This window comes from Calonectris borealis, chromosome 10, assembly GCF_964195595.1.
Source record: "Calonectris borealis chromosome 10, bCalBor7.hap1.2, whole genome shotgun sequence".
Taxonomy (NCBI): Eukaryota; Metazoa; Chordata; class Aves; order Procellariiformes; family Procellariidae; genus Calonectris; species Calonectris borealis.
The window spans coordinates 11,297,810-11,319,998 of record NC_134321.1 but is presented as its reverse complement, the minus strand read 5'-3'; the positions used below and the strand labels follow the sequence as shown (position 1 = coordinate 11,319,998).

Below are 22,189 nucleotides of genomic sequence, written 5' to 3'. Positions count from 1 at the left end.
GTTCTTGTTGAGATCTGTGCTTGCAGCTGGTAGAGTTGTTATAGGTACCAAAGCACTCTTGAATGGTCAGGAGCTATTTTGAAACTCACAACTGTGTACATATGGTTGGGTTGCTTTTTTGCTGTAGTCTCCCTGCTCCTTCTCACTTCATGTATCTTGCCCTTCATTTATCAGCAATGACTTACTTGTGCCGCTCTGGTTCCTTTAAATTTTGCTGCAGCAGCAGCTCCTTAGTGGTACTAAGTTTTTGTTACTCTGAATAATTTATCAAATTTCATATGCCCTTTCCAGGTCACCTACAAGTATGTTTAACAGCAGAGGTCTCAACACAAATTCTTAGGGCTCCCTGCTGGTAATCTCCTCATCTGCTAGACAAACAGACAATTTATTTGCTACCTTGTTTTTCCTAACCTGAGTTATTAATCCAGTTACTGACCTGAACAATCCCTTTGAACTGTTAATCCTAGGGTTTGTGTGTGAGGCTCACAGCTCTGCTGTTTGCTGCACCCATCTGCCTTTTGCAGTCTGTGGAAAGTCTGGTCCCCGATTTGTGGTTCTTGCCGGTGTGACGATCGCCTCTGTCGCCTCTGCTCCGTCAGGTAGCTGCTGGAGCCTAGCTGAGGCCTGCCTGCGATTGGGATCTATAGCTTCTATTTTCAGAGCACTAGACGTCACTGAACATGTTCTGCTGTTTTCTTTCCTTGACTTATCCTTTGAGGTCCTTGTCACTCATCTCCTTTTTTTCTCTTTTTTTTTCTTTTTTCTTTTTTTTTCCCTTTTCTAGAACCCAGAGCTGAAATCCATTGTTCCAACTCAGGGGCCCAAAGCGGGAGGAACCTGCCTTACCCTTCTGGGCTCAAAGCTGCTGACTGGGCATCCTAGCGAGATCAGTGTCCTGCTTGGAGACCTCCCTTGCCACATGTAAGATCAGAGCCTGCCGATGTGCTGGCTGTGCACTGCCCTGAGTCCTTCCCAGAGCCCTGCAGGGTGTGATGCTGCCTGGCTCAGCCCTTAGCACAGACTGCTGGAGCTCTGCTCTCCTCTGTGTTCCAGGAGATCCTCCCCTTGAGGGTCATGGCAGCAACCTTGACCATCTTACATTCCTGCCCATGTTCCCTTCGACGTGAACAGTGCTACACGGCCTCTGTTCTGCATGTCTCTTGACAGGACTATACCCCATCCCGACAGCTCTACTTTTGCTCATGGGGAACTGCAGCTGGCTCCTGCAGACTAACACTAAGAGCTGCTTGTTCTCTTGCATCCTGGGACACGTACACCTGACAGCACTGCTGGTGAGAAGGTGCACATGCCTTGGTAGCATGCTTCCAGTCTCTTCAGTTTGGACGGTGGCTGTACCTGCTTTTTGTCCACATGCTGCTCACTGACAACTGCCCAGCAATTATTGCTTGCTTAGATAGGGCACAAGACCTTTCGGCATTAAATTTAGGAAAATACCAGAAGAGGTTTACAGACTATCTGTAAAGAGCAAGGCATAGTACTATAAAATCTGTCTCTGCAGTGGCTGTGTTAATCCCTTGTTCTCTCTTCTGTCTCTCCAAGCCTCTCTGAGATGACAGAGGATCAGTTGGCATGCCAGACGAGTCCCAGCAATGTGTCTGCAGAACTCCCAGTCACTATCAAATATGGGGACCAAGAGCGGAGACTGGAAGGATCCCTCTTCAGATATACGCTGGATCCCAACATCACTTTTGCCGAGCCACCTAAAAGCTTCCTCAGGTAGAAAGACTGAGTACACCTTCCCCAGGGCTGTGTGCTGAGGCAGGTACTACAGCACCAATGGCATCCGTTTGTTGAGCTGCACTTTGGAGTAAAGCCAGGCTTGTAGGAACGAGCATAAGCAGAAGGGTGGGAGCATGGGCAAGACAGAGCTAATGAATAACAGGTGGGTAAGACCAGCTACTTTTCTTTTTCAGTGGAGGGAGAGTGCTCAGAGTTCATGGATACAATTTGGATGTTGTACAGAAACCAAAGATCCGAGTTACAGTTTCTCCATCTGAACGCCGGCGCCGAGGACTGGGACGATGGCGCAGAATCATCCCAGACACCGAGTGCCCTGAGGATGCTCTGTGCAGCGTCCAGCAGGTAGCATGGCAAAGCCCTTAGTGGAGCTGAGGGTGCATAAGGGTTGATGTGTTGCTCTGGAGAGGTGGACTTTCTGTCCCTAAGGTTTTCCCCCCACTTGCTTGGATTGTACCAACAGCCTTGGCCAAGTGGAAGTGTCCTCTGCCAGACTGAGAGGTTAAGCACTTTCACAAACATTTCCATGAGTTGGGTCTGTCTCTGCTTAGAGATGTGCAGGACTTGTGATGGGGGACAGAAACAGCAGGGCAGCGGCGTGGAGATAAAGAAATCTACAGCTGAGCCAGAGAGCTTGTGTGGCTCAGCCTGTCCATGCTCTAGACTCTTCCTTTTGCATAGTTCAGTCCATCTCTGTAGCCCCTGGGCTCTCTTTTACTCCGAGATACAAAAACAGCCAGAGTTCAATGAAATTACCAGTTCCACCAACATTTTCTGCTCTCCTGCCAGTGGCCTGAGATGGGTCACTGCAGAGGTATTGATGGGATCATCAAGGTCACAGAGCATGCAGCATAATTTGTAGAGGTAGAGGGTGTTTGGCAGCCAAAGTACAAGAAGGATTTGCATTATTAGTGCAAATGATGAAGGGCTTCCTGTACATAAACTGGGAGAATATGCTCCTGATGCACATGCATCAATAATAGCTGGTTTTACCCATGTTCTTAGGAAGGCATTTGTGGCTGTAGGGGAGGAAAAAAAAAAATTGACTCTAATACTTTCACCAAATGTATAAAACATATCCAACCGGACGAAGGAACTTTACTACTTTCGCAGAAGCATTCAGGCTAGGAAATCAGCCTTGCATTGAAGGTCTTTGGTCCTGTTCTGTCAGAGCAGGGAGATGTAAAGCTGATGCCTCTCCAGAATTTGGTGCCAAGGGAACGTCAGAGCTGATGCCTACTGCTGAGACCTAGGTACTTCCAACAAAACCAGTGCTATGAAATCTTTCCTTAGAGGAACATGGGGAATTCCTCAGATCTTAGATTTTTCCCTCTACAATTAAGCAGAGTTCCTCTGGTGTTGCTCCGCATGTGAGGAATGCAGACTGGCCCCAGATTGCTCAGGGTTGGGAAGTATTGCAAAGCTGCAGGAGAAGCATTATTATTTCGCTACTGACACTTTTTTTGCCTTTCACATTTAGTTTGAAGAACCATGTCTTGTTAACTCCTCTTACCTGATCCTGTGCAAAACTCCAGCCATTAACCTGCTGTTGCGGAGTGTCCATATCAAACTGGAATTTATTTTGGATAATCTGAGCTTTGATTTCAACTCATTGCATCCCATGCCCTTCTCTTATGAAGTCAACCCCATCCTAAAACCATTGAATGCTGAAGACCCTGCCAAACCATATCGTCACAAGCCAGGAAGCGTCATCTCTGTGGAGGTAACACAAAAACAAACTGGAAATAATGTTCCTTGTATGAAGTTGTTTCTAACCTGAGTGTTTTAAATTGGTGTCATGCAGCATCCAAGGTTTTAAAGCATTTGACAGGCTTACAACCTGTCACAGCACATCTACTTTGGCCTATGAAAAATGGTACATGAGAAGAGGGAAAAGAGTCCATCAAAAAAGCCTCTTGAGACCATAAATCATTGTTAAGGGCTTCATAGGGCTTGTGGAAACTTCTGTGCTTTTTTATTTTTAATCCTAATAAACTATTTGTGTATGAGATATTAGTACTAAATAAACCCCACATCCTATTCTCAGCTGCCAGCTTTTTCATAACTACTTAAGATTCCTCTAGAAGTAACTTCGGAATAAAAGAATCCTGGCAGTAGGGAAAACCTGTTACTAGGTGGAGGTAGGAAAATCACTCTTTAAAGATGATACGGAAGGGGCAGAGTGGCTAACGGTTTTTCTGTACATGTGAGAAAAAAATCTTTGAGGTATTTCTTTTGTATGGAAAAGTACTTTCTAGTCCAGTATTCATTAAGAAAGTTAATGGCTGCAGCTGGAGATGCGCTTTCTCCACTTGCTCTTTTTTCGCATATGAGTAAAAACTGTGAGGATGTACTAGTGTAGAAATGACTGGACTGCTGCCATTGGTATTGAATACATCTTGCAGAAGTAGGACAATTTGAGAAGACTGAAAGAGGGCTAACAAGATGCAAGCTCTCAGAGAACAAGGAGGTTGATCTACCAACCTGTCAGGATACCCTGATAGAGGTCTGGGCAAAAGCATGAAAATGCTGCTGCAGGATTCAGCTTAGAAAGCATTAAAATATAAAAATGTAATTAACATCAGTCAGCATGGTTTTATTAAAAAAAAAAAAGTGTTAATCCCCCCAAATTAAAGCAGATTTTTATAGCAGATAAGAACAATAGCATAAATGTGTTACAGTTTTGAAAGGCATTGATTGACTCACCTGAGTGCTTAGGTTAACTGACATGAGACTACCTTTAAAAATACATACACATTGTGTGTATATGCATATACACACAGAGTGAAGAGTTGAGCTTAGTTGTGCTGTGGCTGAAGAGCCTTAAGAAGACAGGCTATTTATAACTGTACTTATGCAGCATGGTACGGGTCCTAAAGCTATAATCTAAATCGTGTGCAAGTGAATTTTTTAGCTTACAAAATGAACTTCTGCAGCCAATTCAGATGCGAGCCTAGTCAGAGAAGAAAAAAGGCTGCTTCCATCCTATGGTGTTGGTCTCCTCCGTCTTCTCTGGAGCCATGGAAACGCAGAGTTGTTTTTTCCCAGATTTGATGTGCTGTTCCACATCTGTTCCAGGGGGAAAATCTAGATCTGGCTATTTCCAAGGATGAAGTTATGGCTATGATTGGGGAAGGAATCTGTGTGGTGAAGACACTAACAAGGAATCATCTCTACTGTGAGCCTCCCTCTGAGCAGCCAGCTCCGCGGCACCGCACGAAGCGGGAGGGCACAGACTTGCTCCCAGAGTTCACGGTAGGGAATCAGCAGTACCGCAAGAAATCCTGTTGTTTGTTGAAGCACAAGCAAGAAGTAGTGGTGGAGGCAGGGAGTGGGATGGGAAACGGAGGAAAGGCAGAAGCCCTGGTGGGGGACAGGGGAGGTACCAGGGGTGGCAAGGAGCTGCTCTTGTTCTCAACTTTACTCTTACATGCCAAACATTGCCTGAAAGCAAATGGTATAGCTGGATTCAGGAGTTGTGCTGTGGAACAGCTTTGCTAGAGAGCTGTATGCCACCTGTACCCATTCTGGAGAAGCCTTGTGGCTTTGCATTTCATTGCTGCACTGAGCTTACATTGTGGCACGTGCTTTTTTACAGGTACAGATGGGAAACCTGAACTTCCTCCTGGGCCGAGTGCAGTATGACACAGAAAGCCAGCTCACCTTCCCGCTGGAGGCACAGATTGGTTTGGGTGTTGGTGCATCCTTTGTGGCACTGATTGTTCTGGTCATCGTCTTCATATACAGGTAAGAAACTCTGGCATTGTATGAGGTCTTTAAGTTCCTCTACAACATTATTCAGTGGATGTGGCCAAGCGTATACATCTTGGGCCTAAACAAGATCCCAGTATTCTTTATTTTGTGCCAAATTCTGAGCCCCTGGTGGTGTTGGATGTGTGAGGCATGTTGCACCTACTGGTCGCAGCCTGCATTGTGGTTCATTCAGAGCCCCCACCTCACGGGTGCTCCAAGAGACACATCTAGTTTACAGAACACTGTTTAGTATCCTGTAAAGGAGATGTTCAGTAGAAATCACCTCAACACCAATTGCCCTGGAATCCTTGGCAGCAACAAACAGTTGGCAAGGACAATCCCTGGGCTAGAGCCACTGGGAACAATTCTGCTTCTTATTGCAGGAGGAAGAGCAAACAGGCTCTCAGGGATTACAAGAAAGTTCAAATCCAGCTGGAAAACCTGGAAACAAGTGTTCGGGACAGATGCAAAAAGGAATTCACAGGTCAGTCACAGAGCTCCTAGGTTCTTGCAGCTTCAGGGAAGCTCTTGGCCCTATCGTTCTTTCCCTTCCTGCATACTTGTTTGGGTAGCTCAGAGCAGGCAATAAGTTTATACTGTGCTAATGCATTGAAACAGATAGCCAAGTTCTTCCATCTTTAATTCTTCTCTTTAATTCAGAGCACAGTGATCTATACTGACCCCTCTGATTCTCCAGTTCATCCTTCAGACTCAGATGAAGAGCTAAAGGTCAAGACAGCGCACTTGGAAAGACCTTAAGGACAGCTAGTCCAGTCTGTGTAGGGCAAGTTGAATTATACCCCATATTTTGGGCCCGCAAACCTTGTGCTTCAGCTGCTTACAGCAGTGAACCCTTGTGTGGGAGACCTGGGGCTCTAAAACTGTGCAGGTGACTCAGATTGTAATCCCCAACTAATGTGGGAAGCAGTGAGGAGCAGGAGATCTCTTAATACTCTGCCTCTGATGTAGGTAATGCCTGTAACCACAGATCTGTACTGAACAGTGCCTTCCTCTTTATAAAGCTGGAAGCCAGCCCTCAACTGTAAATGAGAATAATCACCAAATTCATCTTCTGGTTCCTCCCCAAGGCTGAAAGCTTCCTAAAGCAGTTTCTCCCAGTGCCTAAGCTAGTTTTAAATGTTCTAGCAATGGGACCCCAATGTGCCTCTTCCCAACAAGAAACATTCTTCCTCAGTCCCATCCAGCTGGCCCTAGTTCCTGCACTTCATGCTCTGCACCGTCAGTTGTGTGATCATGTAGTCAACCTCATGAGCATTTGCTTTCCCTCAGACCTGATGACTGAGATGATGGACCTCACAAGTGACCTTGTGGGCACAGGAATCCCCTTCTTGGACTACAAGTCCTATGCAGAGCGCATTTTCTTCCCGGGCCACCGTGAGTCACCACTGCAAAGGGACCTGGACATCCCTGAGTGCCGGCGGCAAACTGTGGAGCAGGGCTTGGTCCAGCTCTCCAACCTACTCAACAGCAAGCTCTTCCTCACCAAGGTAATGTCCCCCTCTCTGCCTGCAGCCTGCTGTGGGGTCAGGGCTGTGTCACTGGCAGCTGGTGGCAGGAAGTGGGCAGTGTCTGTTCGAGTTCATTCCTGAATAGCTCCCTGCAGCACCACTTCTTTCGAGAGCCAGCAGCTGTGACAGTCTTGTTTTCAGCAGATTCATACACTGGCTTATCTCTCTCCCCACCAGTTCATCCACACTCTGGAAATCCAGCGCACTTTCTCTCCAAGAGACCGGGCCTACGTGGCATCGTTGCTCACTGTGTCGCTGCATGGGAAGCTGGAGTACTTCACTGACATCCTCAAAACACTCCTGAATGACCTTGTGGAGCAGTATGTGGCCAAGAACCCCAAGCTGATGCTGCGGAGGTGGGTGAGCCAGCCATGGTCCCACTGGTCCCCTACCTGAGGGGACAGAGCCTTCTGCCCAGCTGGCAAGCTCTGAAACTCCTGTGGGTAGGAAAACATCATGGCACGGGCTGCAGCTGTGAAACCAGTGTCCACACAACACGCATCAAACGGGAGGAAGCAGTGACAATGACACCCCTCTCCCTAGTCCGCAATTGGCAGGGAAAATAGCAGGAAAGGTGTGAAAAGAGTAGGAAGCTGGAGTTGCCCACCCCAAATTCCTCTTCTTTTGAAGCTGCTGTACATTAACTCTCTCCTTGTGTTCAGATACTGGGGCTCTGCCAAGCCTGCTGATCTCACTTCACTGTTTAGAGGTCCCTGGGCTCGCAGTCATGCCATGTTTGGAATCTAAACTGAAATATCTCCTGTGTTTGAATTCCCATTAGCCTCCTGTCTGGTCCATCCTTCTGATCTGAACAAATTTCCCTTGTTTGAGACCTACCAGAGGCTTTCCTCTGTCCCGTGCTTGCCTGTCTCTCCACTTCTGTATATTTGGTGCCTCCTTCAGGCTGAAAAGTGCTTGAAATAAGTGGTATCAAAAGCATTAACCTTACTGGTCTCTGAAGTCCTCTTCCCCCTCCCCCCACCTTGATCCTGTATCATCATTTAGTGTGCTCTTTTCTCAAGGGGAGAGACCTTCATCTCCAGATCCCTCCCTGCTGTGCACCATATTCCTGTGACCAACCTCATGCTCTCTTTCAGGACAGAAACAGTGGTAGAGAAGCTGTTAACCAACTGGATGTCCATCTGCCTGTACGCATTCGTGAGGGTAAGCTCTTTGTCCCTTTGTGGTGTAGAGGGGCCAGAAGAGGGGAGACAGCCACAGCTTTGCTTGGGGCCTCGCTTGTAGCTGAAATAGTGCCAGAGTCATCCTGCGTTTCAGGGTGGGGAATGTGAGAGCTGGGCTCTTCACTGGGGAGAGGTATGCTTAAATCAGCATGAATACCACTCAGTGCTTCCAGGATGTTTTACCAGATCGTGGAGGGCTCACTATAGCTCCTTTACCTTGAGACATGCTTGCCATAGGCTGGTCTGTGCATGGGGAGGACAGATTCTGATTTAATTCCTTTCCTGGAGAGGGGGTGGCAAGGAGAGTCTCTCAGATCAGTGACACGGGGGCAGAGCAGTGCCTTGGTCTTGTGCATCTGCCTGGTAGTTGGCCCGTGCATTTTCCTTGTGCATGGAGCAGGAGCTGTTGGCAGAGGCTTTGTCTTTGCCTGCTGTGGCTTAGATGCTGTATCCTCAGTCCTGCTTCTCCTCTGCTTGGGTGTCCATATTTCCAAGCCATTGGGCTCTGCTGAGAGGAGGAAGCTGAATTTCTCTCCGGTGAAACTCCTTCCTTTCTGTGCCAGGACTCTGTTGGGGAGCCACTTTACATGCTGTTCCGAGGAATCAAGCACCAGGTGGACAAAGGGCCAGTCGATTGGGTGACAGGGAAAGCCAAATACACCCTAAATGACAATCGCCTTTTGAGAGAGGACCTGGAGTACCGGACTCTGGTAAGCACCAAATCTTTCGTTCCCTCTGGGCTCTCTGATGGGACAGGACTGAATGTCTCTCCTTCTATTTTTGAGGCAGAGGTGCAGCGTCCTGCCTCTGTCTCCTGGGAGCCAGGTTTACCACAGCAGCAGAACTCCATAGACGAGCAAGAGCTCTGCTAAATCAGGCTCTTTTGCCCTAGGCTGATAGGAGCCATCACCACAGTAATCTGGTGTATGTGCTGTGCTCTGTGTCTAGAAATAAGGGGATGAAATTGCTGATGGCCCATGAAAGTCCCTTCCCAACGCTGTTGAACTGGCTTCCAGCTCTTGACACGACTGAGAACACATTTGTGATGTTTTCTTTTCTGAAACTCTTCCAGTGAAAGGACTAGCTGTTAACTTGCCTTAATGCCAACTATCAAAGGTGTAAATGTGTCAGATGTAATCTTATCAGCTGAGTAGCTGTGACCTTTTCTTTTCTTTCCCAGACCTTAAACGCTTTGACGCAAGCGGGAGTTGCTGCAGGAGGGGCAGAGGACTCCCAGGGGATTTCTGCGAAAGTGCTAGACTGTGACACCATAACACAGGTGAAGGAGAAAATCCTAGATCAGATCTATAAAGGGACGCCATACTGTCACCGACCAGACCCAGACACCCTGGACCTCGGTGAGCAGAACTCCTTGGTGCCAAAACTCAGTGAGGAAGCAGAAGAGTGGTCGTTTGCTATCTGTGCACAGCACCCTGGCATGCATGACATTTGTTGTTCTCAGCTGAGTGTGCAGAGTCACTGACCAAGGATCTTGCACTCTGGCTGCACCCAACAGGGCATGATGCAGGAAAGAGGCTAACAGCAAGAGGTAGGGGTGGGAAAGAAGCAATTGGGTCCAGCCCCTTCCGTTTCATGGTGTTCTTTGCCAGACTTTGGACCTTGGCAATGGCTTGGGCAAGGGGACACGGGAGAAAAAAGCATGGAGAATGTGAGGAGGGGAGGACAATTTGAGTGTGGTGCAGGGATGCTGTAGTCATAGACTGGCTGTTCCTGGCAGTGAAGTCAATGGCAGCATCTCAGTAACATATGTCAGGGAGGATTTTGCCCACAGTGGTTAATGAAAAGTAGGACTTAGGCTGTGAGGGAAGCCACTCAGTCTTCCATCTTCTTCATTCTTTGGCTGTTGCTGAATAGCGGTGACATTTATAGATGAGATGGTACTGGGGGAATAGCAGGTAATAAGGACTAAGGGTGCATATTTGTGGTTTGAATCACCTACCTGAAGAGTCACAGTCTGACAGAATTCCTAGGAACTTGGCAAGTCAGATGAGAGAGCTGGGTGGCCAGGCAGCCGCCTGTCTCTGTGCTCTAGGAGGCTGTCCTGTGGCTGCAGGACTCTATGTTCTTACAGGTACTTGCTCAGATTATGCTGTCTGTGAAACAGCGTGGATAAAGGTTGATGAGGATCAGTAGGTGTGTAACAAGGGATATGGCAGGTCAAAGCAAGGCCGTGATCTCGCAGGTGCTGTGGTCTGAAGCAGGACCACTACTAGAACCAGATTTTGCTGCTCACTCTCCAGGAGAATGTGGAAATAACAGGGACAAGTGCAAAGAACTTTGAATTATCCTGGGGATGGAAAGCAAACCTGAAAGGGTTTAAGAGCTTAACGTCTTCAGCTTGTTGAAGAGAAGGCTGATATGCAACTCAATGCCTTTATAAATGGAGAAAAATATCTGACATTAAAGACTTTCTGGCTTTAAGTTCTGAGAGTCTACAGACTTTTCTGTTAATCCTCTTCCTTCAAGTGGTGGACAGACTGAATTGGCAAATCATGCCCCTTTTATTCAGGACAGTCAAACCTGAAGTGGTCTGTGAAAAGCTGCAGAAGAAAATTTTGTTATTCGATAACTGGGTAAAAAACTCAGTGCCAGTAGATGCAAAGGATTTACGTGCAGAAAATTAATCCTGGGTGTGTTAACAGACACAGATGGTTTGGATGCATGCGTCACAACAGTGTGTCCATGGGAACTTTCTCCTATTCCCTGACTGTTGGGCTGATGAACTCCTAGCCCTTCTGTGACGCTGATGTTGTAGCTTGAGGATTAGTCTTCTCTGGCACAGAGTTCCACTAGTTCAGGTTGAAGCACAGAGATGTCTCAACTTAACAGTTTATCTTTTCATTTTTCTGTGTTTTAATGGCTGTAGAGTGGAGATCAGGGCTGGCGGGTCATCTGATACTGTCCGATGAGGATGTGACATCTGTTGTTCAAGGAACTTGGAAACGCCTGAACACTCTTCAGCATTACAAGGTCAGAACTCAGGCTACCGCTGCCTTGTCTCTCCTGTCATCTTCTACACAGTTACGCTCTATTTGTGGCTCTGGCTCCTGGTGGATCACTGTCAAAAGGTTGGAGCTTTCTTGCAGCAGCATATTCAAATTAAGTCAGTGCTGTGGCCGGCACTCTGACTTCAATAAGCATAGCCCCCTCCTTGACCTGTACCTGAGACGTGGGCAGGTGTAGAGCTTGGAAGGAGACGCAGAAGTTCATGCCTGGTGGCTGTTGCAATGAAGGCGATGCTGCTGGACCTGTTAATGTTCTAGTCCAAATCCGTTAGTAGGTGATGGCGCACTGATCTGCGAAGTAGCTTCTAGGAATGGAAAGCAGGTTTTTTTAACTACCTTGCATCAGTGTGTCATATCTTGCACCAATATGTCATACCTTACTGCAACATGTTCTAGATGTGAATGACCTCAGTCCCTGAGTATTATCATCTTCATCGTACTTTGCACATCAGTTTTTTAATTGGTACAAACAAGATTCTTCCACTATCAGGAAAGACAGTGATGGTGCCCCAAAATCCCTGTTTCTATCCCTATTTCTAGTAATGATATAGTCTGTTTTGGTCTACGAGCACTTGCCTGTTGTGCTGATGAGAAACATGCCGTTTGTTTTGAATGTTGATTTTTGCTTGTGTGCAGGTGCCTGATGGAGCAACAGTAGCACTGGTCCCACGCCTGACCAAGCACATCCATAGGGAGAATCAGGATTACATCCCAGGAGAGAGTGAGTTTGATGTCCTGTTCTCATAAAATGATTTTATAGCACTTGCCAGTTAGTGGGACAAGTCTCTTGCCATAGCCCCAGCTTGATGCTGCTATAGAAGGCTGATACATGAATTGAACCCTCATAGGATTGTCAGGAAACTGAAAGCTTGAGCAGGTGAGATGAGAAAAAAGCAAAAGAGTGTAAAAGCAGAGGAAAGTGAGGCTGGGCATGAAAATGCAGGATAAGCACTATTTTCTAGTTCTGACTCTCTAGGGCTGAGTGCAGTCTGCAACTTGTAGGAATCTTAATACCCTTAGGTGCCAAGCATGGCCCACGGGTGGTGATGGGACGCCAGGCAGTTACCTTACTGCCTGGCAGAGCGAGCAGCTCCATGGATATTCCTGTGGCACGAGGGACAGTAGCCACAGGCTGCAGCTTAACAGGTTCAAATTGGATGTGGAAAAAAAACTTCTTCAGCAAAAGGGTGGTGCAGCTCTGGAACAGACCACGGAGTAGTGGGGAATCTCTGTCTGGGGAAGTTTCCAAGGCCTTGAAGGTTTTGGGTGGACAAAGGCAACCTGCTGTAGTGCTAGCAACAGTTGTACTCTGTGCAGAAGGCTGGATAGAGGCCTCCAGAGGTTCCTTCCCATTTGTGTTTCTATCGTGCTGTGAAATCTTGCTTCTTTGGGGCTCAACTGGCCAAGCTCTACTGTGAGAGAACTGACACTCGTCTGTAAACAATTGCTTGTTTTAGAAACACCAATGCTGGAGGATGCAGATGAAGGTGGGATCAAACTTTGGCACCTGGTAAAACCAACAGAAGAGCCAGAGCTTCCCAAGCATCGGCGTGGGAGCTTAAGAGATCGGGAGCGAGCCAAGGCAATCCCGGAGATCTATCTGACTCGTCTACTCTCAATGAAGGTGAGAAGAAGCACAGATTGTGTTGTGCTTGGGATCTTGCCTTCCTTCATATCCCCTGGCAGATTGCAGGGATGTGTATGAAGATGAAGAGCCCCTTTGCCTGGGTTGATGCACGTGCTGGTTGTTTCCCCTCCAATCCCAGCACTGCAGTGCCAAACTTCTACTCTTACTAATAGGTTAAGTTTTGCAGAACCTCTAGGAAAGTGAGAAATGGTTTTATCCCTGTGTCCACCCCATGTTTGTCTTTGTGTGTCCCACAGAAAAAAGCAGGTACCCTGTTCTTCGCAGCAGAGTTTCCTTGGCAGCAGTTTCCACTGGGCTGCCATGTCTGCTCACCTTCCACCCCACCCAAGGCCAAGAACATAGGACTGACCTGTTACCTGCTGCAGCAAGATGATGCTAATAGTACACACCAGCCACGTACAGATTCAGCTGCAGTCATAAATCAGGCATAGCGCCTGCTCACATTCTCCTTTTTGCTTTATTCCAGTGTCATTGTTAAAAAATTGACCCAGAAACTTGTCCTTCTGCTCTGTCCTCCAGAAAGGATCAGCTTTCGGTGTCCAGGTTCCCCAGCAATGCCCCGCCTGCAGTAGTACCATTCCTCAAGGGACAGTCCAGGCACTTTGCCAGGCAGTGCCTGTGTTCTTCCCCCATTTACTGAACTTCCTCTTGCTGCTGAGCAAACCCCTTCTTGTTCCTGTCTGGCTGAATACAGCTGCTGGCAGCCAGCCGTGCCCCCCACTAGGCAGTCTCTACGGTTCAGTGCCGTTCCAGCATGTTGCAAGCGCTCTCCCCTGTAGCAATCCCTTTTACCTGCAGTGGCTCTGAGTACATCTGACTCCCCTCTGCATTTTGCTTCTCCCGTGCCTTCATGAGCTTCTCCCTGGCCTCTGTTCCAGAAACCGCTGGGGCCTCCTTTCTCCTTTGCTGCGGCTCCCTGCAGTGGAGGGGAGGTTGCAGCAGAGGGTAACCTCTCATCGGCGTGAGGTCTGGGCTCTGCACTCTCCCCTGCCTGTGCTGACTCTGTCCTCGGTTCTCCACAGGGCACTCTGCAGAAGTTTGTGGATGACTTGTTCCAGGTGATCCTCAGTACCAACCGCCCTGTCCCTCTGGCAGTCAAATACTTCTTCGACCTGTTGGATGAGCAGGCAATACACTATGGGATCACAGACCCTGAGACCATCCATATCTGGAAGACAAACAGGTATGGTCTCCCTGTGGGCCCCGGAGGAGGCACTGCTAAGCTGTCTAGAGTTGACCACTTGCAAAGTGACAGCCACCTTTGCCTACTGAGGAGGACCAAAATGGGAGTGCAAGGCAGCAGAGCGTGGTGTGAAAAGCTGGTTTTGCTGGGAGCGCAAAGCTGGGAGATGCAGTAATGTGCAGAATATCTTTCAGCACCGTAGCTGCTACCTTTGCCGATACCCTGTTGCGCTTCTGTCTTCTCTGCAGCCTGCCCCTGCGGTTCTGGATCAACATCATCAAGAATCCCCAGTTTGTTTTTGATGTGCAGACGTCAGATAATGTAGATGCTGTGCTCCTGGTCATTGCGCAGACCTTCATGGACTCCTGTACAATAGCTGACCATAAGTTAGGGCGGGTAAGTACAGAGGGAGAAGGGAGCATGGTTGGCACAGACACCTGAGCAGTGCTGCCCCAGGAAGGCATTAGGGTGGAACAGTTTGGCACAGGTCACCAGACACGGGATGGGTGGAGCTCTGGAGGATTTCAGGAATCAGCTATGCAAAGCTATAGCCAATGTGGTCTCATACTGGTGATCACCCAGCTCCGAGTGGAAGGCTGGACTAGGGATCCCAGAGGTCCCTTCACCAACACATCTCATGCGTCCTCAGACTGCATTACTAGAAGGGAGCCTGGTATTTGAAGTGCCTCTCCATGCAGAGGACAAAAATTCCTGGTCCTGAATGAATGACAGAAAATAGTGGTAGAGATTAGAGTTAGTCGCTCTCCAATAGTGACTAACTAAGGTTAGTCCACAGCATGATGAAGGAGCTTTTTGTAATCAATTCTGATTTTGGATGTTCAAGGACTCTCCGATCAATAAGCTGCTCTATGCCCGGGACATTCCTCGCTACAAGCAGATGGTGGAAAGGTAAGCAGTGAATGTGAGGAGTCGTAGTTTAAGCAGAAGAAGGAGGCTAGGAGGAACAATGCGCTAATTGCCTGTGTACCACTGTATAGGTATTATGCGGACATTCGTCAGACCATCTCTGCCAGTGACCAGGAGATGAACTCTGCCCTGGCTGAGCTATCACGGGTAAATAAGATTATTTCAGAAGTCACCTTGGCCCCTCACCTGTGCATCTAAGAGAAAGTCAGTAATGCAAAGATGAGATATTCCAGCTGAGAGTGCAGTTCTGCTCAGACATATTGACTGTTCTCAGTGGCTGCTCTGCTTTGTGGCACCACTGGGAGGGCGAGGGTCTGCCCAGCTAGCGCTGAAAAGTGTAGTCAAGGATTCAGGGCAAGGAGAACGTGTGATTTTTCCCTTGCTAGGAACCATTGGTGAATTCCCTTTCCTGTTGCTTTATGCAACAGGCACATTTCCTAATGAGTTGTGAGGAGGCAGAATCTAGAAGAACAGTTGTTAAGTGTCTCACAGTTTTGTCTAACTTCCTCTCTTATTCAGAATTACTCAGGTGACCTCAATTCCCTGGTGGCTCTACATGAATTGTACAAATACATCAATAAGTACTATGACCAGGTGAGTGTGTGTTTCCAGCAGGTATGTGCATGCCCTTCTCCTTTTACTGTCCAATCAAAAAAACTCCAAAAATTAATAATTAAGAGCAGCCAGACTATTACAACGCTGTGTATTGTTTCATTGGCACGCATGACTTCCATGTCATAAGTTTGCTTTATTCTTATCAAAGAGGGAGGGAGGAAATCGCAAAAAAGGACTTGTCTCTAACTTGGAGGCTGTTGGAATTTCATGATGCTGCTTTTTTTTGACTCCGGTATCCAAATACTATACTTAAAAATGAAATGTAATTAGTTCAGATGCACTTACTAAAGGTATCATTTTGAGGTGAGAAGTTTAGCATTCTTTTTGCACTATGAAGTTTGTAAGTTATTAGGACGAATCTAGAACACATATTTTGTAGTTAATTTGAGATGAATTTCTGCATACCCACTCTAGTCTTGAGCATGCTGGATTCCAGCTTGGGGCTCTCCACTGTGTGTGGAGTTGAGCTGGTTGACAGTGTTGTGTGCTGGAGAAAGGCTGCCAGTGAGCTCTGTCTCGTTGCAGATCATTACTGCCTTGGAAGAAGACCCAACGGCACAGAAGATGCAGCTCGGATATAGACTACAACAGATTGCAGCAGCTGTGGAGAATAAAGTCACAGATTTGTGACAGGCGCAGACAGACTGCTCTCCCCTGGCTGAATGGGGACAGTGCTCGTCCTAGCTCTACACAGGGTGTCCTGCTGCCATTGGAACCAGACTCTCCAAGGAACCCGCGGGTGACATGAACAGGGATGGCCAAGGCAGTACAAAGTACAAGCGTCCTTGCATCTCAGAGAATATTTTTTTACAGTTTTTTCTTTTTAAAAGCAAAACAAAACAAACAAACAAAAAAAAACCAACGAACTTTAGTTTTCTTCTGGCAGGCTGTAGGGGGGACCTCACAGCTCCTTCCTACAGACATTATGTGAATGTGCCAAGTTTCCAAACGATGTTGTTGAAGAGCCAGGTGACAACACCGAGCACCGTATCTGTGGAGTCCTCGGCCTTGCACGGATGCTCTTGCCAGTGCTGCGAGACTCCCCTGCTGCAGCCGCTCACTTCAGCGGGGACGCAGGAAGCTTTCCCCAGGCTGACAGCTGTGCTAACCTCTGTCCCTGGCTAGCGAGCACTCCTGCAGAATCCGACCTGAGAAAGTTCCTTGCAGCAATGTCCCCACTGGTTCCGAGTGTTGGATGTAGAAAGGAGGGTGTCCGATGGCGAAGGTCTCTTGCTCCCCAGTGTTCTGGTCTCTGACAGCTCGTGCGCAACACCTGCTTAGATGCAACGTGCTCACCAGCATGCGTGCTTGCCCAGGGGCCTACTGTAAATGGACAGCACCCCCTCACCCTTTCCCTCAGGACGAGTTCAGCATGTGAGAGTCGCTGCCTGGCTCACCTCAGTCTCCACTGACCCAGCTTGGCATCCGTCTTCCTGGTTCCTTGTGGTCAGAGGTTGCCCTGCTCTTTGGAAAAGCACAACAAATGCCTTGTGCCACTTCCCCTTCCTCCGGTGTCTAGCTGTTCTGCTGCTCTGAACTGGACTTGTAAATACCCTCAGAAAGTTAATGTATTTAAATGCTAAAGGAGAATGTTTAATTTTGTGGCTTTGAGACAAAGCTTTTCTTGGAGAAGCATCTCTGTGCACTTCTACTGACAAACGTCTGTCAGCACTGGAGCAAAGTTTTCTCCACTGCTTTGTCTGCAGGGATAACTCGTAAATGTCTCCGTTGTCGTAACAGCAGGTTGCTTTTCCCCGCAGCTCAGTTCAAGGCTTAGCTGTGTGCTCTTCTGTTAGGCTTGCCTTACACCGTACTCACAGTTTCGCTTCCCAAACTCTCCTGTTGTGGCACATAGAAGGGTTATTTGGTGAGCTGTGAACTCGAGGAAGTCATGAAGCACAACTGCGTTGGCCCCCAGGAGCATCAGGTGTCCTGCAAACGGGAATGATTCGTGCGAGGAAGGAGAGGCTGGAGCAGGCACAAGCACAGTTGCCGGCTGTCACTGGGCAGCTCCTCGCTGCTCCCTCCTCAGTTCCTGCGCCTTGTGAACAGAGTACTCTGCCCTTCTGGGAACAAATTCCTATTTATAAGGGTGCCCTGCTCGTTCTCACCCCCTGCTGCTAATCCCACGCTGATGTCCTCCGTGCCTGGGGCAGGAAGACAGCTCTGACTCCTCTGTTGCTTCCCTGAGGTGGTGATTGTGCGGGCCAGGAGGGACCAGAGCTAAAAGAGGGCAGGATCATGTCCCTACCTCTCTTTACGTTGCATACAGCAGTAATTCCAGGCCTATCAGATCAGTCCTGTGGCTTTGTGCAAGTGCTGCGCTGTTGCAAAACTGTTCTCCGAGCAATGTAACAACAAGCTCATGCTGGCCTCTCTTCCTACAAAGCCAGCTCTCTCCTGTGACCCTCTCAGCAGTATTCCCAGGTACTCTGTGTGCCCAGAGTACGGCCAACTTCCCTGTGCCACCTCCTGCTGCCGTCCTGCTGTGCGGAGCAGCAGGCGAGCCGGCTGGCTGCTGCCAGGCAGAAAGGGGGGAGCAGAGTTTGCCCCTCTTCCCCCAGGTGGGCACCAGTTTGGGTCTCACTCCTGCCTGACCGCCCATTTCCACGAAACTTACGGGAACTTAGCATCTCTGAAACCTCTGTCTTGACCAAATCTGATTAAATCAGCCCAAAAAAAGCTGGGTGGAGGAAAGCACTGGCAGATGGGAAAAAGCAGATACAATGCACATTAGTAAAGCCCATTCCCTTCAGAACTGCAGGAGGTGATTCCTTGGTTTGAGGCAGGTGCAGATATAGTGGCAGAGTAGCGTTGTCCCCTTGTGCGTGGACGGATGGACTTTCTGCCCCAGGCAGGAAGGTGTAGTTTTTGGCCTCCAACTTGCTGAGTGTCTGCCAGGAGCCCCAGGCTCTCTGCTGGATTTATGGCTCTGCAGACTGTTAATGTCTGCCCCTATTTTTGCAGAATTATCTCTGTGCTTTCCCAGAACAGCGTGGCTTGGGGCTTAATTCTGGATCCACCTCACGTCAGCACAGGGAGGAGGACTCGGTGGCTCTCCTGGAATCATAGTGACAGGAGTCCAGGTGTCTCTGCTGAGAGCGCAGCCTCTGCCCACGTGGCTGACGTGGCTCCACATCCTCTTTGCTTCTCAGTAGTGCTCCTGGATGTTGGAAACGATCTGCTTTCTCTGAGTGTATCTGTGAAAGTCTGCTTGTATTAGAGCAATAATCAAGACTTAAAAATAGAGCTAAACGTAGATGATTGATTTATTTAACATCTTGAGCTTGTCCTTGCATAGCTGGACAGGAGGCACTGCCCAGCGCAGGTGCAGTGAGGGTGGAAAGCTGGTAGTGCCCATCTCTTCCCATCCGTGGTGTTCCAGATACCGGCATCCTCCTCCCCTGCGGACACGCACTGAAGGCCCCTCGCTGGGATCCACTTGGGTGTTTAGGCATGGCCCCTCTTCTCTCCGTCCATGCCCCTCTCCTGTGGCAAAATCCGTTACTACGACAGGGTTCTGTTGCATTTAAATTTGCACAAAACAGGTTTTATTATGAAATTCCCTATTGCAGGGAAGACTTATTTATTTATTTCTCACGATCCTTCCAAGTTTCTTCCAATCTCTGCCTGATTCCATGACCAGCTTGTCAGACACTCTGGAGATGGATGTTCCTTCTCAAGGATGGAAAATCCTCTCTGGATGTTCCTGTTTTCTTACAGGTTGCGAGTTCTGTGGGCACCAGCTGAGAGTGCCCTGCCACAGCGACCGTTCCCCTTCTGCAAGGCACAAGGGCTGCAAGGGGATGTCGCTGCTTTAATCGTATTCTCAGAAAGATGATGTTCTCAAATGGCAGGCATTAAGATTTATGTAGTACTGCGGACAGAGAACGAAACTTGCTTCCACCGTGGTCTGGATGAAACGCCGAGAACTGATCAGTGTTAAGATAAATATCCGTTAGTGTATTTGAATGTCTCTCCTGTTGGCACAACTAAGAGTAGCTGGCACCCACGCGATGTTGATGTGAGAGCGTTTGCTTTCATCCGTCTGGTGGCAAATTTAGGCTGTACCTGGAAGCTTGCTTTTTTTTTTTCTTGGTAGAAATGATGGCTAGTTTTTTTAATGAAAAGAGAGGGTTCTCGGATGTCGCTGCGTCGGTGGAATGCCATTTCTTTTTCAGGGTGTGCCCCGGTTGCAGCAGCATGCTGCTTTTTTGGTGCCTTTCTTGTCGGGATGATTCTTTTGGTTTCCAGAACACCCAGTGTGTTTGCTCTAATAGTCTTTTCTCCCAGTTCTCTGCCCTGGTGACTCTGCCCTCTCCCAGCCTCGTGACTTGGTGTCTCTCTGTCTGTTACGGTATGGCCTGACCTGCATTTACGCCCTGCCACACCTCGAGTTCTGCTCAGAGCACCTGAGGTACTGTCTTTCTCAAATTGGAATTAATAATTAATATAAAAAGCTTGAAAAAAAATCTGAATTTTGTTACATAGTGTAATAACTGTTTGTAGATACTGTTCTGAGATGTAGGAATCTATTGGTGATATAAGAGGTTTTGTCTGTAAATAATCAGTTTAGAGTCCAAATGATTTTAATAAAGAGAATTCTTACACAATAATTCAATAAATTTTAATATACAACCTGTGTGTCATGCTTGTGTTGCATGATGATGCAATTGCCCAGAATCTATTCACCTCTCTTTCCTCCTAAGTGGAAGCGGTACTGAGCACCGGGAGCAGGGAGCTGTGCCAGGAGCGTGGGGCTTTTCCCTCCTGCCCCCTCCGGAGTCTGTGAGGTATCGGCTGCGTTTCTTTGAGATAGCCTTGTGCCACCTTCCACTTCACGGCACTCCTGCAGTTTCCAGAGCTCAAACACCATCCCAGCTCGCAGGAGGGGGAAACCTGCCCTCACAGATGAGTTTCGGTCTCCTGCCGCGGGAGCTGGGCTGTAGCTGCGAGGAGCGGGGGCATGTGGCACGTTACAGCTCTGGTTGTGGTTTTCTACCGTGGGTAAGCGGGGAGGGGGTTGCTTAAAGTACAGTTTGTCTTGATCGCTGTTGTCCACCAGCGCGAGGCAGGAACCAGTGTTCCTAAATTAGCAAAACAACTTCATTCTTAAACTAATTGCACAGTTCTTCCCAGATCTAAAGCTGGCTCCTGGCCCATCTATCCTGTCTTTCCCTCCACCCCCCTTCCTTTACTAGCAGAGTTTTGGATACAGGCTGCTTCTCCCCCTCCTATCTATGCAATGTCACGGCTTTAGTCCCTCCTTGCCGCACATGTGTGTGTTCTTGCTGCCTTTTAGGGGTTACAAATCACTTGTTCCCCCGGGTGCTGCCCCGGCGCTCGCTCAGCGCCCAGCCTGCTGCAGCCTCTGCCCCCTCCCGTGTTATTTTTAGTGCGGGGGAGGCAGGTGAGAGGAGAGGGGCACAAGCAAGGGGAGAAACGCGCTGGGAGGCCCCGACCTCGGTTTGGCAGCCTGGATCTGCAGCAGAGCTACTGCTCGGCAGCGTTAACCCTTTGCTTCAGGGCTGGGGCTTGGTCTCCGCAGTCTCAGGGAGGAAAGCCGAGCCGTGCAACACCAGGGCCCCAGCGCGGGGGAGGCCGGGCCGTGCCCAGCTCTGGTGCAAGGCTGCAGCGTGTGGCAGTGCGGAAAAAAAAATGTGATTTTTTTTTTTTTACCGTGTGTGGCCTTGTGCTCCTCAGTGTCGCGTGGGTGCTGGGATGCTCGGGTCCCACCTTGGTGGGGCACGGCTGCCGGGAGGATGCTGCTGTCGTGGTTGCTCTCCACAAAAAGGGAATGGGGGAAGCGTGGGGTCTGTGGTCGCCTGCACCACGCTGCGATTGCATTTGGTTGCCTGCGGGCACTGCTGGGGGAGGCTGAGGTGCCTCAGGTTGGGCAGTGGGGCACACGGGTGGGCTTGGGGAGCCTGTCCCCTCCGCCAGGCACAGGTCGGGGACTATTGCGCCAGGCAGGGACAGGGGACAGTGCCACAGCGGCGAGGCTGGGCCGAAAGTCCTGCTGCCCCGCTGTTGGGAGCGGTGGGAAGTGCCAGGCAGCCCCATGGTTTCTGGGTCTGGGGACGGTGGAGCAGAGGGGAAGGATTTCTCTGTTTCCATCTCGGTAGAGCTGTGAATTTCCCTCTATAAATAGTTGCTGCGGAGACTGCGGAGCTGTAGCAGGCTGACAGACCTGCTGCCAGGGAAGCCGGGGGAGGCAGGGAGAGGCCAGCAGTAAAGTGAATCCACCGCAGCTGTCCTAGGTCTCCTGCTATCCCGAAGCCAAGGTTGTTCCCAGAAGTGGTGCTGTGATCCGATACCCTGCCCCGCTCCTCATCACGTCCATCCAGCAGTGCAGAAGAGTTTGGTCTGCTCAAGGACGGCCCTCCCGGGCAGTGCAGACTAAAAGGAGAGCAGGACCAGCTGGTATCTCACTTTGGGGAGCTCCAGAACGAGCCAGATGACAAACGGAGCGGCATGCCCTGCCGCTGAGCGCCTGCACGGTAAGTCTGCGCAGGGCCCCTGGGGCTCGGAGCCCCGCGTGCCGACGGGGCTGCTTTTACACTGCA

The 22,189-nt window shown here is 49.1% G+C and overlaps 1 protein-coding gene across 1 annotated transcript in view; it reads left to right on the top strand.

The window, feature by feature from the left end:
- PLXNB1 (plexin B1) overlaps positions 1-20,261 on the top strand; it is a 59,984-nt gene extending 39,723 nt beyond the window's left edge. The window contains exons 17-37 of the mRNA XM_075158836.1: positions 785-921; positions 1,561-1,737; positions 1,935-2,103; positions 3,239-3,481; positions 4,837-5,013; positions 5,357-5,505; positions 5,895-5,995; positions 6,802-7,019; positions 7,218-7,396; positions 8,138-8,204; positions 8,788-8,934; positions 9,405-9,582; positions 11,112-11,215; positions 11,887-11,971; positions 12,708-12,874; positions 13,921-14,081; positions 14,330-14,477; positions 14,926-14,990; positions 15,080-15,155; positions 15,528-15,602; positions 16,149-20,261. Coding sequence (XP_075014937.1) covers positions 785-921; positions 1,561-1,737; positions 1,935-2,103; positions 3,239-3,481; positions 4,837-5,013; positions 5,357-5,505; positions 5,895-5,995; positions 6,802-7,019; positions 7,218-7,396; positions 8,138-8,204; positions 8,788-8,934; positions 9,405-9,582; positions 11,112-11,215; positions 11,887-11,971; positions 12,708-12,874; positions 13,921-14,081; positions 14,330-14,477; positions 14,926-14,990; positions 15,080-15,155; positions 15,528-15,602; positions 16,149-16,253 — 2,928 coding nt within the window. The 3' untranslated portion in view covers positions 16,254-20,261. The remainder of the gene's footprint in view (positions 1-784; positions 922-1,560; positions 1,738-1,934; positions 2,104-3,238; positions 3,482-4,836; positions 5,014-5,356; positions 5,506-5,894; positions 5,996-6,801; positions 7,020-7,217; positions 7,397-8,137; positions 8,205-8,787; positions 8,935-9,404; positions 9,583-11,111; positions 11,216-11,886; positions 11,972-12,707; positions 12,875-13,920; positions 14,082-14,329; positions 14,478-14,925; positions 14,991-15,079; positions 15,156-15,527; positions 15,603-16,148) is intronic.
- The last annotated feature ends 1,928 nt before the right edge of the window (positions 20,262-22,189 follow it).